Source organism: Morus notabilis, unplaced genomic scaffold (genome assembly GCF_000414095.1).
Source record: "Morus notabilis unplaced genomic scaffold, ASM41409v2 Scaffold342, whole genome shotgun sequence".
In the NCBI taxonomy this organism is placed as follows: domain Eukaryota; kingdom Viridiplantae; phylum Streptophyta; class Magnoliopsida; order Rosales; family Moraceae; genus Morus; species Morus notabilis.
Window position 1 is genome coordinate 731,823 of NW_010366042.1, and position 20,159 is coordinate 751,981.

The 20,159-nt window shown below is 34.7% G+C and overlaps 2 protein-coding genes across 2 annotated transcripts; one reads left to right on the forward strand and one right to left on the reverse strand.

The window, feature by feature from the left end:
* The first annotated feature begins 7,343 nt into the window (after window positions 1-7,343).
* Window positions 7,344-8,883, forward strand: LOC112093790 (polyubiquitin-like). The gene has a single exon (XM_024172978.1). It carries the CDS (start codon window positions 7,454-7,456, stop codon window positions 8,828-8,830), a length of 1,377 nt encoding a protein of 458 aa, XP_024028746.1. The 5' UTR covers window positions 7,344-7,453; the 3' UTR covers window positions 8,831-8,883.
* A 1,955-nt stretch (window positions 8,884-10,838) lies between these two features.
* Window positions 10,839-15,023, reverse strand: LOC21407157 (MLO-like protein 12). The gene is made up of 14 exons (XM_024172979.1): window positions 14,898-15,023; window positions 14,678-14,735; window positions 14,348-14,583; window positions 13,990-14,106; window positions 13,785-13,845; window positions 13,246-13,334; window positions 13,026-13,100; window positions 12,619-12,713; window positions 12,338-12,387; window positions 12,175-12,215; window positions 11,725-11,898; window positions 11,603-11,638; window positions 11,448-11,515; window positions 10,839-11,026 (listed from the first exon to the last, which is right to left on the reverse strand). Exons 1-14 carry the CDS (start codon window positions 15,021-15,023, stop codon window positions 10,939-10,941), a joined length of 1,314 nt encoding a protein of 437 aa, XP_024028747.1. The 3' UTR covers window positions 10,839-10,938.
* Window positions 15,024-20,159: the final 5,136 nt, after the last annotated feature.

Consider the following 20,159-nt stretch of genomic DNA (forward strand, 5'->3'; position numbering starts at 1 on the left):
TGCTGTTTTGACCCTTGTTTTCGGGGAGAACCCAAATTAGCTTCATTTGGGGACTTGAGATAGATGGATTAGCATTGTTAATCCTTGTTTTGAGATTGAAAACCCTTGGAATGATAATTTGCATCAGTGATCACTGAGGATTCAGACTAAAGGGGCTTGAGGAAGCGGAAGCCGGAAAAAGGCAACGCTAGTCTCAGGTTTGATAGTGCGAGGTAGGATTTTTATCCCTTTTCCTTGTGAGCCCGTTTTCAAAAAGGATTTTGGCCTTGAAAATGTTTTAAAGAAAGGGATTGATTTGTGAAAGAAAATGCTTTGAAAACCATGGCTTGTTTAGTCATGGAACCTCATGACTTGTCCAGTCATGGGGCCCGTGGCTTGAGTAGTTCGTGGGGTCGTATTAACGATTTCAAAATGTTAATGAATGATTTCTTAAGCAAAGAGATCTTGTGAACTGGTAATAGAGTCTATTGCTGTAAGCCTAGATAGGATGCGGATAGTGCATCCTCGGGGGCAGAACCCGAAACTCAGTCCGGGTAGGCGAGGCACTTGGTTAGGTAAGTAATTTGTACTAATTACTTGCTGAAGCCTGTAAAACGGTTATTTACGGTTATATTTCCTTTGAGAAAAAGGATGTGAGGTTCCGGCTGTTCTGTCGGGACTGAATGTCTCATTTTATTTACTTGTTTATTTATGTATTCCCTCGTACATTTATTATAACGTTTATTTCAAATTATATCCTACTGGGCATTTCGCTCACGTTTTATGTTTTAAATGTACTAAACCCCTCTCAGGAGATTCTAAGAGCGGTGCACAGTAGCTGGATATTTACTACGGAGCAGCTGAGTTGTGCTGCTGTTGGAATCAAGTGAGGATCGTGGACATCCTCTTGGACAAATGTAAGGAATTTGAGAAATTCTGTAAACTTATATAATATTTGGATTTACTAGACTGTGGTTGATGTCTGTTGTAATGATTATTTACATGAACATGTATGTACGATACTGTATGTCCTGTGGGGTGGAGCCCTGTGTGTCAGAGGCTCCGGGATTCTGTAGTAATGAAATTATATTTTAAGTAGTCAAGTGTAGGGCCCGGTTGGGAATCTGGTTTATTAATCTCTAATCGAGCTCCACGTCACCCACCCCGTTTGGGGGACATGACAAGACATCCACATTGGCTTATGCAAACCGGCATATAACAATAGGCCTCGTTCATTTCGCTGATTCGAGTTTTGCTACAGTAAAAAGCTCTCACAAACAATCACATCTAACTTTTTTGCTACAGTAAAAAGCTCTCATATAAAATTACATCTCAATTCGAATTAAAAACTCGAATCAGTGAACTAAACGGGCCCTGAATATATTAACTAGAATTGAATGTATAATAATGAAAATTAATTCTTAAGCAATATAATTATTAGAATAATTGACATAAGCGGTCCCTAACTTATTAAAGTGGTAACAGTTTAGTCTCTCTTTTTTTAATTCTGGTAAAACACTTCAAACTCTTTAAATGGATGCAATTAACTCATTTCCATCCATCTCTTAATTTTCCGACGGAAGTTCACATGTGATCCCTCACGTGATATTCTGAGTGAGGGTATAATTGTAAATATGTATATTTTGACTATGTTCATTTTATCAATTCGAATTTCAAATTTAAATTTTATTACAGTAAAAAGCTCTCAGAAATAATTATATCTAATTTTTTTATTACTGTAAAAAATTTTCACATAAAATTATATCTTAACTCAAATTAAAAACTTGAATTAGTAAACTAAACGAGTCTTGTCTAATTGAATTTGAAATGTAGGTTTAATTGTAGCTAAATCTAAGGGTTCTTCAATTTAACAAAAAACCGAAATTAAAAAACAAAAAGAAGAAGAAGAAGCAAAGCTGGACACCGAATTAGCATATCATCGTCTTTTATTCAAACCAAAATCCTAACTTGCTTAGATAATAGGAATATCAAACAATTGAAAATGTTCCATTCGATGTTTACCCAAAAAAAACAAAAAAAATGCTCAAGAAGAGATCGATGAACACAGATCTGAGAAAGAACATATTTGCACAAAACATAGAAACGGGAAGATATGTGATATATAACTTCAAGATCCAAAATGCCCTAAAAAATCACAAAGAACACTGATTTGAGAAAGAAAAAATAATAAATTTTACACCAAAAAAAAAAGTAAAGAGGAATCCATGAAATAAATTTAAATAAAATCCACGAACAGATATTTACATATAGATAAACAAATTGGAACCACTATTCTGAAGAATCATCACCACCATTCTGTCGTACTCTTTCCTCTTTCTCTCTTTCCCAATCCCTCCCTTTCTAACCATTGTAGGCAAAGCTTTCAGCAGATCTAACTTGCAATGTCGGCAGCGATTGACTGGCAGGAAGCTCGGCGCCAAAAGATCTGGGAGGCGAAGATTAAGGCTCGACACGGAGGGGTTAGGGCGGTGGCAATGTGCGAGATCGATGATGGCGATTGGGCTCGCAACAGAGGGTCTTTTAGGGTGCGTTTGGTTGATGTATTCGTGTCATGATTTAAATCATGATTCGTGATTCGCGACAGTATTTTCTCTAAAAAACACACACGTAAATCGAGAATAATTCTGAATTATAATTCTAAATTTATAAACCAAACGTCCACTTAAGATCGAGATCTGTGTCAGAGGGTTGTACTTGTGACGTCGAGAGGTCAGGCTTGAGCAAAGGAGGAGGTCTGCAATGGGTCTAATTCCATGGTTGAATTCCTAATAATTAGGATTTAGCCTTGTAGAAGGAGAGAAAATAATATTTTTCTGAAATTTGTGCTTATTCTCTTTCTCTTATATATATATATATATATATATTTCTTAAGACCCATTTAAAATTGAGGCCATTTTAATCTTTTCTAAGTAAAAGGGGTCATATGAGGTTTCATGTGCAATTTTCCGTGAGAAATTTGACACATATGAACGGAAAGATGTTAATTGCACTTATTTAAAGAGTTTAAGGAACGTTTTGTCAAAATTTTTTTAAAAAAGAAGGATCAAACTGTCACTACTTACTATATGTGGTAATTACCTCAATTATTATAAGTAATAAACCATGAACGCATTAAATATGTATACATACATTCACGGAATTACATGTACAATATAAATAAAAAGAAGAAACAACAGAAGTTAACCATCGGAATAATTACAATCTTTTTTATACACATATATGAATAAATGTGAATGCTAAAATCTTGTTGCAAATAAGAAAATACCCAAGGGAAATTATAAGACGGGTTTGAAGTGATTGTTAAATTGGATAATATTGAAACATATGCATCTAATAAAGAAAGGTAAGAATACGCAAAACAAAACCATGAATATAATATGTATGATCAAATGAAATACGTAAACAAACCTTCAAAAACCGATGAACTTAAAAGAGTAAGCAACACCAAAAAGAATCACGGTAGAACTCGTGCTATAACATGATATGAAATAATAGTAAAAACTATAATTGTAAGAAATTAAAAGAATAAGAGAAAGCACAAGAGAAATATAAATGATAAAAAAACTTTGTATTCTTTTTTGTAAGGAGTGATCATACAAGTAAACATCTACTCTATTTATAACCTAATAATCATAACTAGAGGTCATAAGAGAAGACATAATAAATTACACATATTAGGTGCAAAATTAAGAGAGGAATAATACACAATATTAAGAGGGAAAATAATAGAATATAAATGAGTAGTTTAATATTCGTGTAGGTTATGTAATACCAAGAGATGACATTCAATGCAATTGATTTACAATAAAAAAGTGAATTCATGTATTTTCACTTACATAAATTCACTTTTTAACTCAAGTTATTACTTTGAACTAACGAAATGAGCCTAAAAAATTACCGTCACCGTGTGAACTGTATCAGATAGTGGTTATTAATAAAAAAACTTGTGTCCTATATGCAAACCTCTGAGTGATAATATGAAGGAAAATATCGGGAGTCATTCGTTCTTTCTTTTTTGCTTTGCAGTATATCTTTGTGGTAGCCATAAGTTAAGCTAATCCATCTTGATTTTGGTTTTGTGAAGCCTTTTAAAGAAGAACCCATTTTTAATCTACTTTGTTATGTTCCAACTTTCAGTTTGTTATGTTTTTTGAGCACCTCACACTCGTATTAATAAGACGTTTAGTTTATGGATTGAAAATCATGATTCAAAATCATTCTCGTTTTACATGTATTTTTTATGAGAGAAAATACTGTAGCGAGCCACGAACTATGATTCGAACCATGACACGAAGCTCCCTTCCAAACGCAATGATCGTCATTAACTTGGAATGATTTTGAATATTACAATAATATTGTAGAAGAGAGATATCCTTGAAAGGTTCTACAAATTACTTTAAGGTGAAAATCTTCACTAAATACCAGATCTTTCATGTTTGATCACCAAGAATCTATGATCTAAAGCGGAAGCATACCTGAATCAAGTATGATGAAAACAAATCACAAGTTTTACGGTTAGTCTTCTAAATTTACACGTAGTCCTTAGAGTTTCTCTTAAATTCTCTCTATTCTCTCTATCATCACGAATTCACATTAATATGAAACATATATACATGAATTCAAATTCAAATATTCATAGAGTTCTTTGAAGCTTTATCCGGATTTATTAAAAACAAAATATAAAACTAATTGAATCTGGAATTTTGGAAGACAATCGCAAGAAGAACATCCAAAATTGTTCTCAAATCCAACAATACCAAACCCAAAATTGTTAAATTCAAGAACACTCAAATCATCATTACAAATCGAAACTAAAATTCGATTCTCAATGATTCAATATGAAGGAGCTCTGATACCACTTGTTAGAAAATTACTTTAGGGTGAAAATCTTCACCAAATACCAGATCGTTCATGTTGGATCGCCAATAATCTATGATCTAAAGTGAAAAGCATACTTGAATCAGTCATGATAGAAGCAATTCATAAGTCTTGCGGTTAGTCTTCCAAATCTACACGTAGTTCTTAGAGTTTCCCTTGAATTCTCTATTCTCTCTAATGATGAGATGTCAGACAGAATAAATCGTACGTGTGATTTGGGGACCATAACCGTATATAAAAGTTAACTGTCTGTTAACTTTCATTATTTCTAATTTGGCCCATCATAAAAATAGAAATAATGATTTGGTCTCTACACATAAAAGGCATACACTTAATTAGATGCATTAAAGCTTAAAATATCTAAAACTAGGGTTGGCAATATGAGTCACGACACGACAACACGACTAAAAAATGATACGAATTTTGCAGGTTCAGGTTGAGAAAAAAGAGGTTCGGGTCAGAATTGGGTCGACCTGAAATTGACACGAAAAATATGGGTCAATTTCGGGTTGGACCTGCCTAACTCGAATACGACACGAAACTCGTAAAAAATTAAAAATTCATATATTTTTCATTACATATTTTTGATTTTATTATGAATTTGTGATATCATGATAGTTATACTAATAATCTTATACTATTATTTGCTTAATTTCAATGGATGTTATTGTATTTTAGTGTGTTATGAATTTTAAGTTATTTTTAATATGTAAAAAATTAAATAAAAGTATACAATTTTCGTGTTAATTTCAGGTTCACGGGTCAATTTCGTGTTATGAGTCATTTTCGTGTTATGTCGTGTCAACCTGTAAAGCGGTCGTGTCGTGTTCGTGTTACGGTTTTTAAAACATTTCGTATCACAGGTCGTGTTCAGATTGACTTTAAATTAAGAAAGAAACGATCAAAATACGACACAAACACCACACATGATACGAATTGTCACCATATCTAAAACATCATTTGATCACTTTAAATGGGTTTATAAGCCCACATGGTTAATTAAAACTCAATATATTATAGATATGTAAATTCTATGGGTATTGGGTAATCTTCTATTCTTTTCGTGTCCTTCTTTGAAGATATATATTCTATATTGAGTAAGCTAACGAAAGGAATATGTTTCCACAAAAAAGGAAAGGAATATGGGAAGAATTGGTTTTTTAAGTATATTTTTTGTAAGTATTCTTCCTTTTATCTTGAAAAAAAAAAAAAAAAAAAAAAAAAAAAAAAGGGGGAAAAAAAAAAAAAAAAAAAAAAAAAAAACTGGGCGAAGAAAAGAATATGCATCTCTTGATTTTGTTAATCACCTGACAAGCGTTCTAAGATTATCATTTTAAATGTATATGTTCTCTGCATTTTCTTTTAAAAAAAAATTGAATTTAAAAAGTTTCCGTTCATGAGTTATTTTACAAAATTTGAATGCAATCAAAATTACTTATTTAAACACATAAAAATAAATAGATTATGTGTTTTTATCAGCTCCTCTCAATTTGAATTTAAATGTCATAAGCGGTATATCAACTTAATATATAATTGTTGAATTTAAACTTGAAATTAAGATGAAGAATTATTAAACTAGAAAATAAAATCAATTATTGACTTTCAACTTTTAATTGTTATTATTTTTTTGGCAACTTTTTATTATTTATTAGTAAAAGGACAATTATTACTCTTTTCTTTTTCTTTTGTGCTAAGTAAACTACATTATCCTTGGCAAAGTCCTCTATCCAACACCAACATGTGCGATCAAGTAGCTATTTCCGCTACCTTTTTTTTAATTTTAATTTTATTTATTTAATTAACTTCTTTTAATTTTTTAATAAATGAATTAATTTTTCATTTCTTTTAAGTTTAATAGATTTTGGCATCGTTCTTTTCGCTGATTCGAGTTTTACTACGGTAAAAAGCTCTCACAAACAGTCATATCTAATTATTTTACTACAATAAAAAATTTTAACATAAAATTATATCTCAACTCAAATTCTAAACTTAAATCAGCGAAACGAAGGAGACCTTAATCTCTAAGAACTTGTTTTCTTCTTCTTCTTTTAAACTAATTATTTTCTAAATTATTTTACAAAGTCGATGTTTCCTAACAAACAGATGACGTGAAACTGACGAAGCCTCCCCCCACTTGTTCCAAATATTTTCCAAACATACAAAGTCGATTTTTCTGTTTAAAATTCAAATAACAAAAGAGTGCTTTTTTTTTTTTTTTTTTGAGAAAAACAAAAGAGTGGTTGTCAATATTAAATTAAAATTAAATAAATACTTTTTGAACAAAAACGAGTGGTTATCCGCAAATTCGTTGTATCTAGTCAAGACTGGAAATTTCCTGACGACCAGAAAATTCTTTATTAAAAACCAAAAAAAAAAAAAAAGTAGATAAATCTAGGCCGTTCGATAATTTTCCGCCGACTCTATTGACCGCTCATCACCGCATCCCTCTCCCTATATAAAGGACCTCCTCTTCCCCGTTTTCCTCACATTCATCACAGAAATTGGTAAAAAAAGCCCTATTGTTTCAATCACTCTCTCAAAATCTGTCAGTTTCTCTTCAATTTCCTCTGAAAATATGCAGATCTTCGTGAAAACACTAACCGGCAAGACCATCACTCTCGAGGTCGAGAGCTCCGACACCATCGACAACGTCAAGGCCAAGATCCAGGACAAGGAAGGAATCCCGCCGGACCAGCAGCGTCTGATCTTCGCCGGAAAACAGCTCGAAGACGGCCGAACCCTCGCCGACTATAACATCCAGAAGGAGTCCACTCTCCATCTGGTGCTTCGTCTTCGCGGCGGTATGCAGATCTTCGTCAAAACCCTCACCGGCAAGACTATAACCCTAGAAGTCGAGAGCTCCGACACGATCGACAACGTCAAAGCCAAGATCCAGGATAAGGAAGGAATTCCGCCGGATCAGCAGAGGCTGATCTTCGCCGGCAAGCAGTTGGAGGACGGCCGAACCCTAGCCGATTACAATATCCAGAAGGAGTCAACGCTCCATCTGGTGCTCAGGCTTCGCGGCGGTATGCAGATCTTCGTCAAGACCCTCACCGGCAAGACGATCACGCTTGAGGTGGAGAGTTCCGACACCATCGACAACGTGAAGGCCAAGATCCAAGACAAGGAAGGAATTCCTCCCGATCAGCAAAGGCTGATCTTCGCCGGAAAGCAGCTGGAGGACGGTCGTACCCTCGCCGATTACAATATCCAGAAGGAGAGCACTCTCCATCTGGTCCTTCGTCTTCGCGGAGGTATGCAGATCTTTGTGAAAACCCTAACAGGCAAGACCGTAACCCTAGAAGTTGAAAGCTCCGACACCATCGACAACGTGAAGGCCAAGATCCAGGACAAGGAAGGAATCCCGCCGGACCAGCAGAGGCTTATCTTCGCCGGGAAGCAGCTCGAGGACGGTCGCACCCTCGCCGATTATAATATCCAGAAGGAGAGCACTCTCCATCTTGTTCTTCGGCTTCGTGGAGGGATGCAGATCTTTGTGAAAACCCTCACCGGCAAGACGATCACCCTCGAGGTCGAGAGCTCGGACACGATCGACAACGTTAAGGCCAAGATCCAGGACAAGGAGGGGATTCCTCCGGACCAGCAGCGTCTGATCTTCGCCGGAAAGCAGCTCGAGGACGGGCGCACCCTCGCCGACTACAATATCCAGAAGGAGAGCACTCTCCATCTGGTGCTTCGTCTTCGTGGAGGGATGCAGATCTTCGTCAAGACCCTCACCGGCAAGACGATCACCCTCGAGGTTGAGAGCTCTGATACGATCGACAACGTGAAGGCGAAGATTCAGGACAAGGAGGGCATTCCCCCGGACCAGCAGCGTCTCATCTTTGCAGGGAAGCAGTTGGAGGATGGTCGCACTCTTGCTGATTACAATATTCAGAAGGAGTCTACCCTCCACCTTGTCCTCCGTCTCCGTGGTGGGGCTTTCTGAAAAAGTTTTATGTTCTCTGTTAATATGGTTCGATGTGGACCATAAAAAAAGAATCATTTTATGTTTTCTGTTTGTTTGGTTCAATGTGAACCATAGTGGAACTACTTATTTGTATTTTGCTCTTTATGATTTCGTTTTCGTTTTGAAGTTTGTGTGATTTGATAAACGTGGTAATAAAGATAGTATTTTGCTCTAGATGATGTCTGTATGATTCCGTGTGATTTGATATAGTTATGTTTATAATGTTTATATTGGTACTTCTTTTCTTTAATCTTCTCTATAATTAACCAAAGACGAGACTTTTAGATCGAGTGTCGTTATATGGATGAATATGCTGCTAGTATAAGAATTCCCGTATAGATCATTAACCGAATGAGAAATCTAGGTGATTATTGTTGTATCATGTGTGGTGGTCATAATTTGTTTGGAGATCAGAACCAAAGATATGATTTTAGGTGATTGGTATTTTTGCGAATGCAAACTCTTATTACTTATGTTGTCTATCTTGCTGAGAGGTAGAGGGGTATCTCTCTCTCTCTCTCCCTCTCTCTGTTTTTGTTGAGGTATTTACTTGCAGCACCATTGTTGGAATTTAGATTAGTGCACGATATGTTGTTTGTTGATAATCTTTGATTATGAATAGAACGAACCCATTTAGACATTTGATTTTGCTGTATAAGATATGCATATAATGGCCCTACTTTGCTTTGAGGGTTCCTCTTTAATTTTAAAAGGGATATTAACCTAAGTTCCTTTTATGCGATCATCATCATATTGTCCAACATTCTCTGAGATTGAGTATCCTTTTTCATAACCAAAGATGACATTCTTAGGTTGATTTACAACTAAAGATGAGATTTTCAGGTGATTGTTATTTTGCATAGGTGGAAACTGTTTATACTTTAAGGTGTTTTACTTGCAGAGGAGAGTGAGAGCGGTTGCTCTGAGAAATCAAAGCGTCTCTCTTTTGTTTTGGTTTTAACCATTGTATTTTTAACACCCTGGTTGCAATTCAGAACAGTGCTTAAGGATGTCAATAGGGCGGGCGACCCGGGCTTTTAGCCGACCCTCGTTGCTTAGTATGTGTTAGGTTGATGGTCTTTGGTGTTGAATATAATGGAAGGGTAGTCTGTATTATCTCATTCTCATCTATAACATTAATTTCAAAGTTATGAAAGGAATATGAATGTTGATAAACTTTGTATTGAATCAACTTACAAATTGAGATTTGAGGATCTAATATTGTACTGCATTTATAGGTAATAGAAGTTGTGAATTACCAATTTCTCAATTTTAAGATGATAAAATACAAGAGGCTATGACATATATCTAATTACTTTTCAAAACTTTTAATCTATTTGAGAACCTGTGTATTGGAACTTAGCCTCCTCTGTATTCGATCAGCTTATAATTGACAAGTAAACTCTCGACGAGTCTAGCTTGCTACCTCATCTCAGACATTTGTAAACTCAAAAGATTAAGGTCCTGTTTGTTTTGCTAGTTCGAATCATAATTTAAATTTTTGTTACAGTTCTTCTATATAAAAATTCAAATTCAACTTTTTCTGGTAAAGTGTTTATTCTCGCGTCAATTCATTTTTAAATCAAGTTCTCAACTTGAATGAGCGAAAAGAGTGAGGCCTAACATTCTCCGTACTTGTTTCCATGATTTGAGTCGTGTCATTTTGCGAAACTCTCCGATTTGTCAAATGAAAAATCTACTGACTGAATGTTGATTTCGTGCTGAACCTGGTGGCCGACCGGGTTGTGAACTGATCTCGGTTCATGGATAGTCTCTTCATCTTGTCTTGAGCCATGCTGCGCATTGTCATCATTGAAGTTGGACATTCTCGGTGATGTGAGGGTACTCATGCCTAGTTCACTGTTGTATCGATGAAGAAGATGAACTGGGGACATGGATTTTCGAGGAGTGCTTGGAGAACTAGCTGTTTGCCTAGTCTGCCTCACCTGTTTTCTTGCAGTGTGGTGCCACTTTCTTAGAGCATTTGCCACTCTGTCGTTGAAGATTGTGGGTTTGATGTTCGATCCCATCTGTTTTTGGTCGAAAAACACGAAAAGGGTCATAAATAAATGCCTTTCATTGAAATTTTAGCAACTAGCTAGTTTGTTTCTTACCTGTGTTACCAAGGCATGTAGAGGAAGTGTCATATAGCTGCAAAGTATTTGAATAAGGACTCTGCACATGTTTTTTCACTTTTTAGCACGGATTTTCATAAATTTTCGCGTGGGAAGAAAATCCACAAATTCTTTGTTTTAAAAGTCACAAAAAATATTGTCTCAGATTGTTAATCCTTTTAAAATCTGTCTTTTTTAACACTTTTTAATCGACTAGATGCCATCAAATTAGATAAGATGCTAAGTTTATCTTGGAAAGTCATTTTTCTCCTTTCAACTATATTCCTAATCTTTTTTGAAGGCAACTCTCATTTTCTGTTTCTGACTCAATTTCGTATCACGGTTGAAATTTTTGAGGGATTTGGCCATATGAAAGTTATTTATCTAATTCCGAAGAATGCAAGGTTAAATATTGCGTTTAATATTGCGTTTTTCATTGGTCAATATGAATAGGTATCAGTTACTACATGTTGAAAACTTACCCCATTGATATCCTGATTATAACATCTTCTGAGTTCTCATGGAAGCAAGATTTTATCCCAAACTCATACTGGGGAAAAAAAGAAAAGAAAGGTGAAAATAACTATTCTTTTAAAGGGTCACTGAAACAACAGAGATTAATCACCAAATGGCTTACCAAAGTCCACGCTAAGAAGGCAAGCTGAAAAGCATTCTGTGGGAGCAGTAGAAAGATGACATAAGAATTAAAGTTGAGACATTCAACATATATGAAGTTTCGAGTTCTATAGAGAAAACAACCTGAAAGAGAACAAAGTTGATGAGATAAAGAATGAGGCGCGGCTGCTTAAACCAGAAGAGATCGTCGCCTGGCTGAACCAGCGGCGTCCCCTTAACCACCTCTCCCCTCTCCTGGATCCTCAGACCCATCTTTGTTATGATCACTTGTAGCTTTGTCCCTACCAACAAGATTATCTATACAAGCCATACATTACTGTTATAATCCTTCCTCTTTCATTGACCTTGCACTAAAAACAAACTAAGGGTCCGTTTCATGAGTAGGTTCAAAATGTGATTGTTTAAACATTTTTATTTTGAAATGAATAGTTTGAAAATGTGGTTTATGTTTCGTTTCAAACCATTGAAAACATCAAATCAATGGTTTGAATGAAGCCTTAAAAGATTTGTCAAACACTGCATTTGAACCCATATACCAAACAGGCACCAAGAATGACTAAAGATGGTGCTTACAATCAGTGGGATAAATGGCAGCCATAGATAAGATTTCCAGCCTGCATATAGAAAGGTATTCTAAGAGGCTTCTCTAAGCATTATGCAAACATGGGCAAGCAATATTTTTGAGAAATTTGGTATCTTAATGTAATGGAAGATGAAATAATATTTTCTATGTTACCATTGGTATTAGATAGTAGAAATAGTACTGCGCAGAACCAGATTGTGGGGCTGCAAGATGAGATAAGAATTGTCACTTATCAGCAAGTTGTGTGTCTTTATGCTAATACAATGTGTGAATAGAATTGTGTAAATATATAGATATATATATATATTTATATATATATATATATATCAATAATGGACATTACAGTCCTTTACAAAAAAAAAAAAAAAAAAAAAATCCCAATTTTTCTAAGTTTTAACAATTTGGAAAGCACTTGTTGCTAGTGACCCCCCAACCTGATCCCAACTACAACTTTGAAGTCCCCTTCAAGTGCTCTCTTAATGTACTCATGGAAGTTGAATTTGACGTGACTCTGAGGTCCCAAATGTGCCTGAAAAAGTGGATGATTTAAGCTCTCTTGATTACAAGAATGGTTCAGATCTAAAAAGAAAATAGTTTCGATCCAAAGAAGAAGGAGAAGAAAAAAGAAGAAGATGAGTAATGGCTTTAGTTGGCTGGTTGCAGTAGCAGAGCCATTCATTAATTTTTACATCTAACTCTTTTAAAATGCTTCAGTTTATCAATATTAATTTTTTAAAAAATGTCCCTATATAATAAGAAATTTTGATCTTTTATTTTCTTCATAGTGTCCACTGACAAAATATTCTCGCTTCGTCACTTTCTAATGCATGGGAAGACTTACCATAATAAACCCGTGGCGCAGGGTCAAGTAATCAACCTTTGGTACAGATCTGACGAATTGTCTGAAGAAGCAAACCTACAGAAAAGTATGGACAAAAATGTTATTAGTAAAGAAGACTTGTAATTTTATATTAAACCAGAAGATAGTTCATGATAGTAGCTAATGCTATATTAAACTAATTTTATGATAGTTCATAATAATTAAGTTTTTCAGCTCTCACAATCCATAGGAGAAAAGGACAGTGGCTCCAGAAGTTCAAATGCCTTCTTCCAAAAGAAGTGTCCCTTGCAAATCTAAATCTCTCTGGGTCTGCAACATTAAGAGTAACCCCATTATCTTTCAGTCATTAATTCATCAAAATTACTGTATTAATATAATTTTCCGTATTTAATTGTCTTATTTTTTGTAATTATATTTGAGGCAATTTCTAAGGTTGAGTATGTAAATCTCATTCAGGGGTGTGTTAAGAGAAAATACTGTTCGTTTTGTTAATTTGAATTACAACTTAGGTTCTTGTTACAGTGTTTTCTCTCGTAAAAATTTAAATTCAACTCTTTCTGTTATAGTGTCTTTTTTCACGTGAATTTATTTTTTAACTCAAATGAGCGAAACGAACAAGGTAAGTTTTTGACTTTCTCATGCATGCCTCACAGGCCAAAGATGTAGTGTAAAAGTAGATTCGCAATATCAAGAAAAAACTACAAAGTGTACTAAAATGACTGTGGTTAGTGGAAATAATTGCATAAAGGTGAAACCTACCGTTGGAAAACTGGTAGTCAGTTGTTCTAGTTTCCATTTCCCACGCTTTCCACTTTCTCATCTACCCTCCAAGATAATATATAAATATATATGTATATATAGGTCAAATCAATATATAAATATACATGTATATAACTATATATAGGTCAAATAAATCTAATGTTAGGGGAAAAAAAAAGGACGAAGAGAGAATCAGATTTGATACCTTCGTTCTGCTCAAAGCCAAGGTGATTATGCAGTAAAGCACGTGGAAGACAGCAAGAACAAATATGAATATATGGAGTTGGTGAATGCCATAAGCCGACACAAATGCAACTTTATCCTGCAAAAAATTTTCCCAAATCGTAAAATATAAACATTTATTCAAACGTAAAGATAAAAAGGTTCCGCCTCAAGACTTACTATGTCGAACCATATATCAATTGGAAATATTTGTATAAAAAAAAATATATAAATTCGTACGTCTTAAAATTGACATGTGAATATGTGATTGATTACTGATACACTTGAGCAAACATTCTTGAAATCAAAGACAAGTAGGACCAAAATATCGTGAGACATGCCTTGGCAGCGCATTTGTCGTCCGATGCTGATGCTAAAACACGTCGGATACTCTCACCAGGATCGGAAACCAAAAGAAGCCTTCTATGGCTGTTATCATAATCATGAGATAATTTGCTCTCTTGCTTCTTTTTGCATGGATGCCAAGTAGCAGCCACAGCCTTTGATATGCAGATTTTTGAAATTGGTGTTTGCCCTACTGTTAGGAGCAATGATATGAAGCCCAAAAGCATAACCTCTGTGATAGATATTACAAATAATACAAAGATTATTACGAGTCACATAGAAAGAAACAAATCAGATATTTGTTTACAATATCTATCCTATATTACCTGATTTGATCTTTTCAAATGCTTCAAATAGAGCTCGTTTGTGTCTCTTTGCCAACCACTAGAGTGCAAAATTCTTATAATGATCAACACAATTGGAGCAACCACAAATAGCTATATATACATACATGCATATATACACACATATCTATATATATATAGATAGATAGATAGATAGATATGTAGGCTAGTAGTTACAATATTGAAGTACTAAAAATCTAACCTTTCCTATCAAATGGATGACATGTTCAATGATTATAGAGATCAAAACCAGCACAAAACACACAATTGCCACTGCCCATGTTGGTGTTTCCTCCAAAGATCTCTCTTTGGATAATTTCCCAGCCATTCCACAGTCAAAGCTTAAACAATTGAATGAATAAAGGTGACTACATAACACATACCAACTGTAAAAGATATGTATGTATAGACTATATAGTAATGGATGGAGAAATATATAGACTAACTAGAGGAAGTTTGGTGGAAGAAGTGGTAGTGACGAGTAACACATATCTAGAAGTGAAACTTGGATTAGAAGAGGACTTTGACCGTGGACTTAATTAGTTTGGAGATAAAAAGAGAAAGGAATCATGTAAATGGGGTTGGAACGGATTTTCTTCTTAGAGAGATATTTCTATATTTATGATGGGATAGAATAAAAATACTAAAAGATGACTGAGAAGTTATCTATATACAGTGGTTATGGTCCTCAGATCACACGTGATATTTTATTCTTTCTGACAGTCCATCATTAGAGAGCAATGAGAAAGCTAAAGAATTCTCTAGGAAAAAAATGTTAATCCGAAAAACAAACCGTGCGACTCTAGAGAGTAACATATCATCATGGATTCAGGTATGCTTTTATTTATTGGTATATTGATTCTAGGTGATCTAACATGAACGTTTTTTGGATTTTAAGTGATGTTTTTCAACAAAACATATTTTCTAACGCGAGATCCGTTATGAGCTTCGGGATGATGGAAAGATCATATTATTGGATTACAGCTAAACCGTTGATTTACTTATTGACGTCAACTCTTCATGATGTTATGGTTTTCTTAATTACGATATAATTTCCTAAGTGCCATGGGATGTCGGTCTTCAAGATAAGCCATTAGGGAGACATTTCTGTTTTCGTAAGCATGTCACAATGTAATTTCACTCGCTTCCTTCAATTTCTATGTGATACAGAAAGAACCAAGATTTTGTGTTATTAAATTGAAAATGTTGAAAAGAAAACAAAACTCATGATGTTATGGTACTAGTTAATTTTCTCTTAAGAATTTTATATAAGAATTGTAGTATTAATAAATATCAACCAAATATTATATATGAAACACGCTAATTTTAAGTTAAAAAGGAGAAAGGTATAGTACTAGAGAGGGATGAGTTTTGAACACAACGTTTGTGCAGGGGAAACGACTAATGAGTAGGAAATAAAACCTCCCCCAAGAAAGACTTAGTTGACGTCAATAAGTAATTCAACGGTTTAGCTGTAATCCAATAATATGATCTTTCCATATCTCGCGATAGAAAATATGTTTTGTTGAAAAACATAGAAACGTTCATATTAGATCACCAAGAATCAATATACCAATAAACAGAAGCGTACCTGAATCCATAACGATATGTTACTCTCTAGAGTCGTACGGTTTATTTTCTGGATCAACATTTTTGTCCTAGAGAATCCTTTAGCTTTCTCATTGCTCTCTCTCTGATGATGGGTTGTCAGAAAGAATAGAATGTCACGTGTGATCTGGAGACTATAACCACTATATATAGATAACTTCCCTGTCATTTTTTAGTATTTCTATTTTATTCCATCATAAAAATAGAAATTACCCTTAAGTCTCTACACATTAAAGGTCAACACCTTATCAGATACATTAAAGTCCAAATTACCCAAATCTTAACAGATCACTTTTAAAATGGGCTTAATCTTATATGACAGTTTACAACACATAATTATTCACATTTAAGCCCAATGTTGGATTAAGGATCCAACAATCTCTCACTTAGGCTATATGTGTAACCTTATAATTATGCATCGCAAAAAAACTGTACGAGCTCAACTTTGCTGTTATTATTGAAATGTATCTATAACCTATCCGGTCTATCAATCATACCAACATAGGATCAAAGCGGCATTTGTTACATCTGTCGTAACTCGACCCATCAATGGTCACGTATGTCGATACAACTGAATGACATAGATCATGATGTGGATGTGTAGCATGGAAATTTCATGCAATGTGATCTTAATATCTCTATTTCTAACTGGTCCAGTCTTAAACCTTAGTGAGATCAAAACATATTAAAATCATAGCGTAAATAAACTAAAACTTTATTTTTGCAGAAAATAACATCAAAATATCCATAAACTGAAATAACTGAAGATGTGTCTATCAGAAAAGCATATAAAATTACAAACTCCCACTAAAACTGAATATCCTGAAATGACATGACACACGAGCACTCATTAAACACTTTAGATCCACAACCATGGAGTTTGTACTGATGTACTCTATAAAAATCTGTCCACTCTGAACTCTTTCTTTAACAACTAGGAACTTGATGTCTATATGCTTTGACATTGTCAAGCTCATGTTGTTGTTAGAATACAGAACTGTCGACTTATTGTCATAAAATAACTTGAGTGGTCTTTCAATACAGTCCACTAAGTCCAACCCCTTGACAAAATTCTGTAGCCATATTCTGTGATTGGACGCCTCATAACACGCTATGAACTCTGCCGCCGTGGTAGAAGAGGCTATAAGAGACTGTTTAGCACTCTTCCAGGAGACAACATCCCCAGCTAGCAGGTAGATATAGCCCGACGTAGATTTGATACTATCTTGGCATCCAGCAAAATCGGAGACAGTATACCCAACGGTCTCAAGCTGATCCGACTTCCGATACGTAAGCATGTAGTTTTTTATTCTCTATAAGTACTGCAAGACCTATTTGGCTACTTTCCAATAGTCTACTCTTGGATTGCTTAAATATCTGCCCAACATCCTAACAATATACATAATATCCGAATGCGTACAAACCTGAGCATACATTAGATTTCCTACTGCTGATGCATAAGGAATCTTATGCATTTCCTTTTCCTCAAAATCATTCTTAGGATACTGATTAAGACTAAACTTGTCTCTCTTTGTTACAGGAGTATCACCTGGTTGTAATCCTGCATGTCAGATCTCTTGAGAACCTTTTTGATATAGCTCTTTGTGATAATCCAATAAAATCCTGAGAGCTATTCCGGTGTATCTATATGCTTAATACAAAAGAAGCGTCACCAAGATCTTTCATCTCAAAATTCTTAGCTAGAAATCTCTTAATTTCGTACAATAAACTTATATCGTTGCTGATAAGTAAAATGTCAATCTACATGTAAAACTAGAAAAATATACTTTTTCCCACATAACTTATGATATATGCAATCGTCGACCATGATGTTATGGTTCTAGTTAGTTTTCTTTAAGAATTTTATATAAGAATTGTAGTATTAATAAATATCAACCAAATATTATATATGAAACAGGCTAATTTTAAGTTGAAAAGAAGAGAGTCAAAGAATTAGCACCAGAGGGATGAGTTTTGAACACAACGTTTGTGCAGGGGAAACGACTAATGAGTATGAAATAAAACCTCCCCCAAGAAAGACATAGTTGACGTCAATAAGTAAAGCAACGGTTTAGTTGTAATCCAATAATATGATCTTTCCATCATCTCGAAGCTCATAAAAGATCACGTGTTAGAAAATATCTTTTGGTGAAAATTATCACTTAAAATTCAGAAAATGTTCATATTAGATGACCAAAAATCAATATATTAATAACCGAAAGTGTACCTGAATTCATGATGATATGTTACTCTCTAGAGCTGTACGATTTGTCTTCCAGATCAACACGTTTTCTTAAATAATCGTTTAGCTTTCTCATTGCTCTCTTTTTGACGATGTGATGCCAAAAAGAAGAGAATATCACGTGTGATCTGTTATCTTTTAGTAATTCTATTTTAGCTCATCGTAAAAATAAAAATTACCTTTAAGTCTCTATACATTAAATACATATACCTTATCAGATACGTTAAAGACCAAATTACCTAAACTTTATATATCATTTTTAACGAGTTTAACCTTATATGACAATCTGCAACACATAATTATTCACAAATAATTATTCATATATTAGTCTAACGTTGAATTAAGGATCCAACATCTCGTCCATACTTGTACAAATCAAATATTTTAACACAATCAAAATATCAAAAATACCCCTGAATTTATTTTATTTTTTTAAAAAAGAAACTCTGTCTCTCTCCTCTCTCCCCGATTCTCCTCTTTCTCTCTCTGATTCTCTCTCACTCATCTATTGCCGTAAAACTAATCTCAGTCTGCTCCGTAGACCAGTCATAGAGAACTCCGGTGATCGCTACAGACCTTGATCACGATGTCTAGTATTGGGCACGACGACACCGTTTGCAGAAGACGTTCCCCAGCTCGCGATCACCGGAAGCAGTGACTTGGGATCTCCTCCGTGGCGGAGGCTCAGGATCTCCTCCGAGAGCAACTCACGTTACCAAGCGAGAAGAGGGAGATAAGGCATGCAATATCAGAGAAAGCACAAGGAGGAGAGAGAGATCTAGAGAGAGAGAGAGAGAGAATTGTTTCTTCTTTAGGACTTGAGGAAAGAGAGAGAGTGAGTTGTTTCTTCTTTAGGACTTGGGGAGAGAAAGAGAGAGTTGTTGTTGCTGTTGTTTTTTTTTTTTTCTTTTTTTCTTTTTTTCGAATTAGGATTTTCAAATTTTGGAAGAAGAATAAGGATAAAATGGGAAAATTAAATTCATTTTTTTGAGAATCTGTGATTTAAGCTTTAAGTGTGTGTGTGTGTGTATATATATATATATATATATCACAATTTCTCTTAAGAAAGAGAACAATTACTAACATAATCAACTCAGTTTGCACAAGCAAAAGTTCACGAAACAAATAACCCAGAAAAAATACCCTCATATATATAAACATACATATATAAATATATCTATAAATATAATAGAACAAATTCCCAAAAAATACCCCAAACTCGTATTTGTCCGTTTATCCTGAATAATCTTAGATAAAACACGCACAGCGCTGATTATTTTTCTGACTGATCGTTTCATGCTCTCAGATGAATATTAATCCCCAATTCTGCTTCTGCTTGTCTCGGAGATGACAAGAAATTCAACTTGGACTATTATTCTATCTTTCAATATGAACAAAACACCGAAACGTCTTGGAGGACGAAACGGTGATAATACATTATGTTGATGGCTGAATTCCGTCAACAGAAATATGCCGGGTTACCTACTGGTATCCCGCTGGGTTACCGGCTGGGAATTAACGGTATATTTGAAATTATGCTATAAAGTATTTGTTGTGTTTTTTAAGCATGAGTGTAGTGCTTGATTGAGATGACACACGAGATTTATAGTAGTT

What these genes read in the sequence shown, in the direction of transcription:
- LOC112093790 (XM_024172978.1), top strand. Translation starts at nt 7,454, where the DNA reads ATGCAGATCTTCGTGAAAACACTAACCGGCAAGACCATCACTCTCGAG.
- LOC21407157 (XM_024172979.1), bottom strand. Translation starts at nt 15,023, where the DNA reads ATGGCTGGGAAATTATCCAAAGAGAGATCTTTGGAGGAAACACCAACA. An exon ending in ACGACAAATGCGCTGCCAAG is followed by an intron (nt 14,107 to 14,347) that starts GCATGTCTCACG and finishes AATTTTTTGCAG; the next exon opens with GATAAAGTTGCATTTGTGTC. An exon ending in TGACTACCAGTTTTCCAACG is followed by an intron (nt 13,335 to 13,784) that starts GTAGGTTTCACC and finishes TTAATGTTGCAG; the next exon opens with ACCCAGAGAGATTTAGATTT.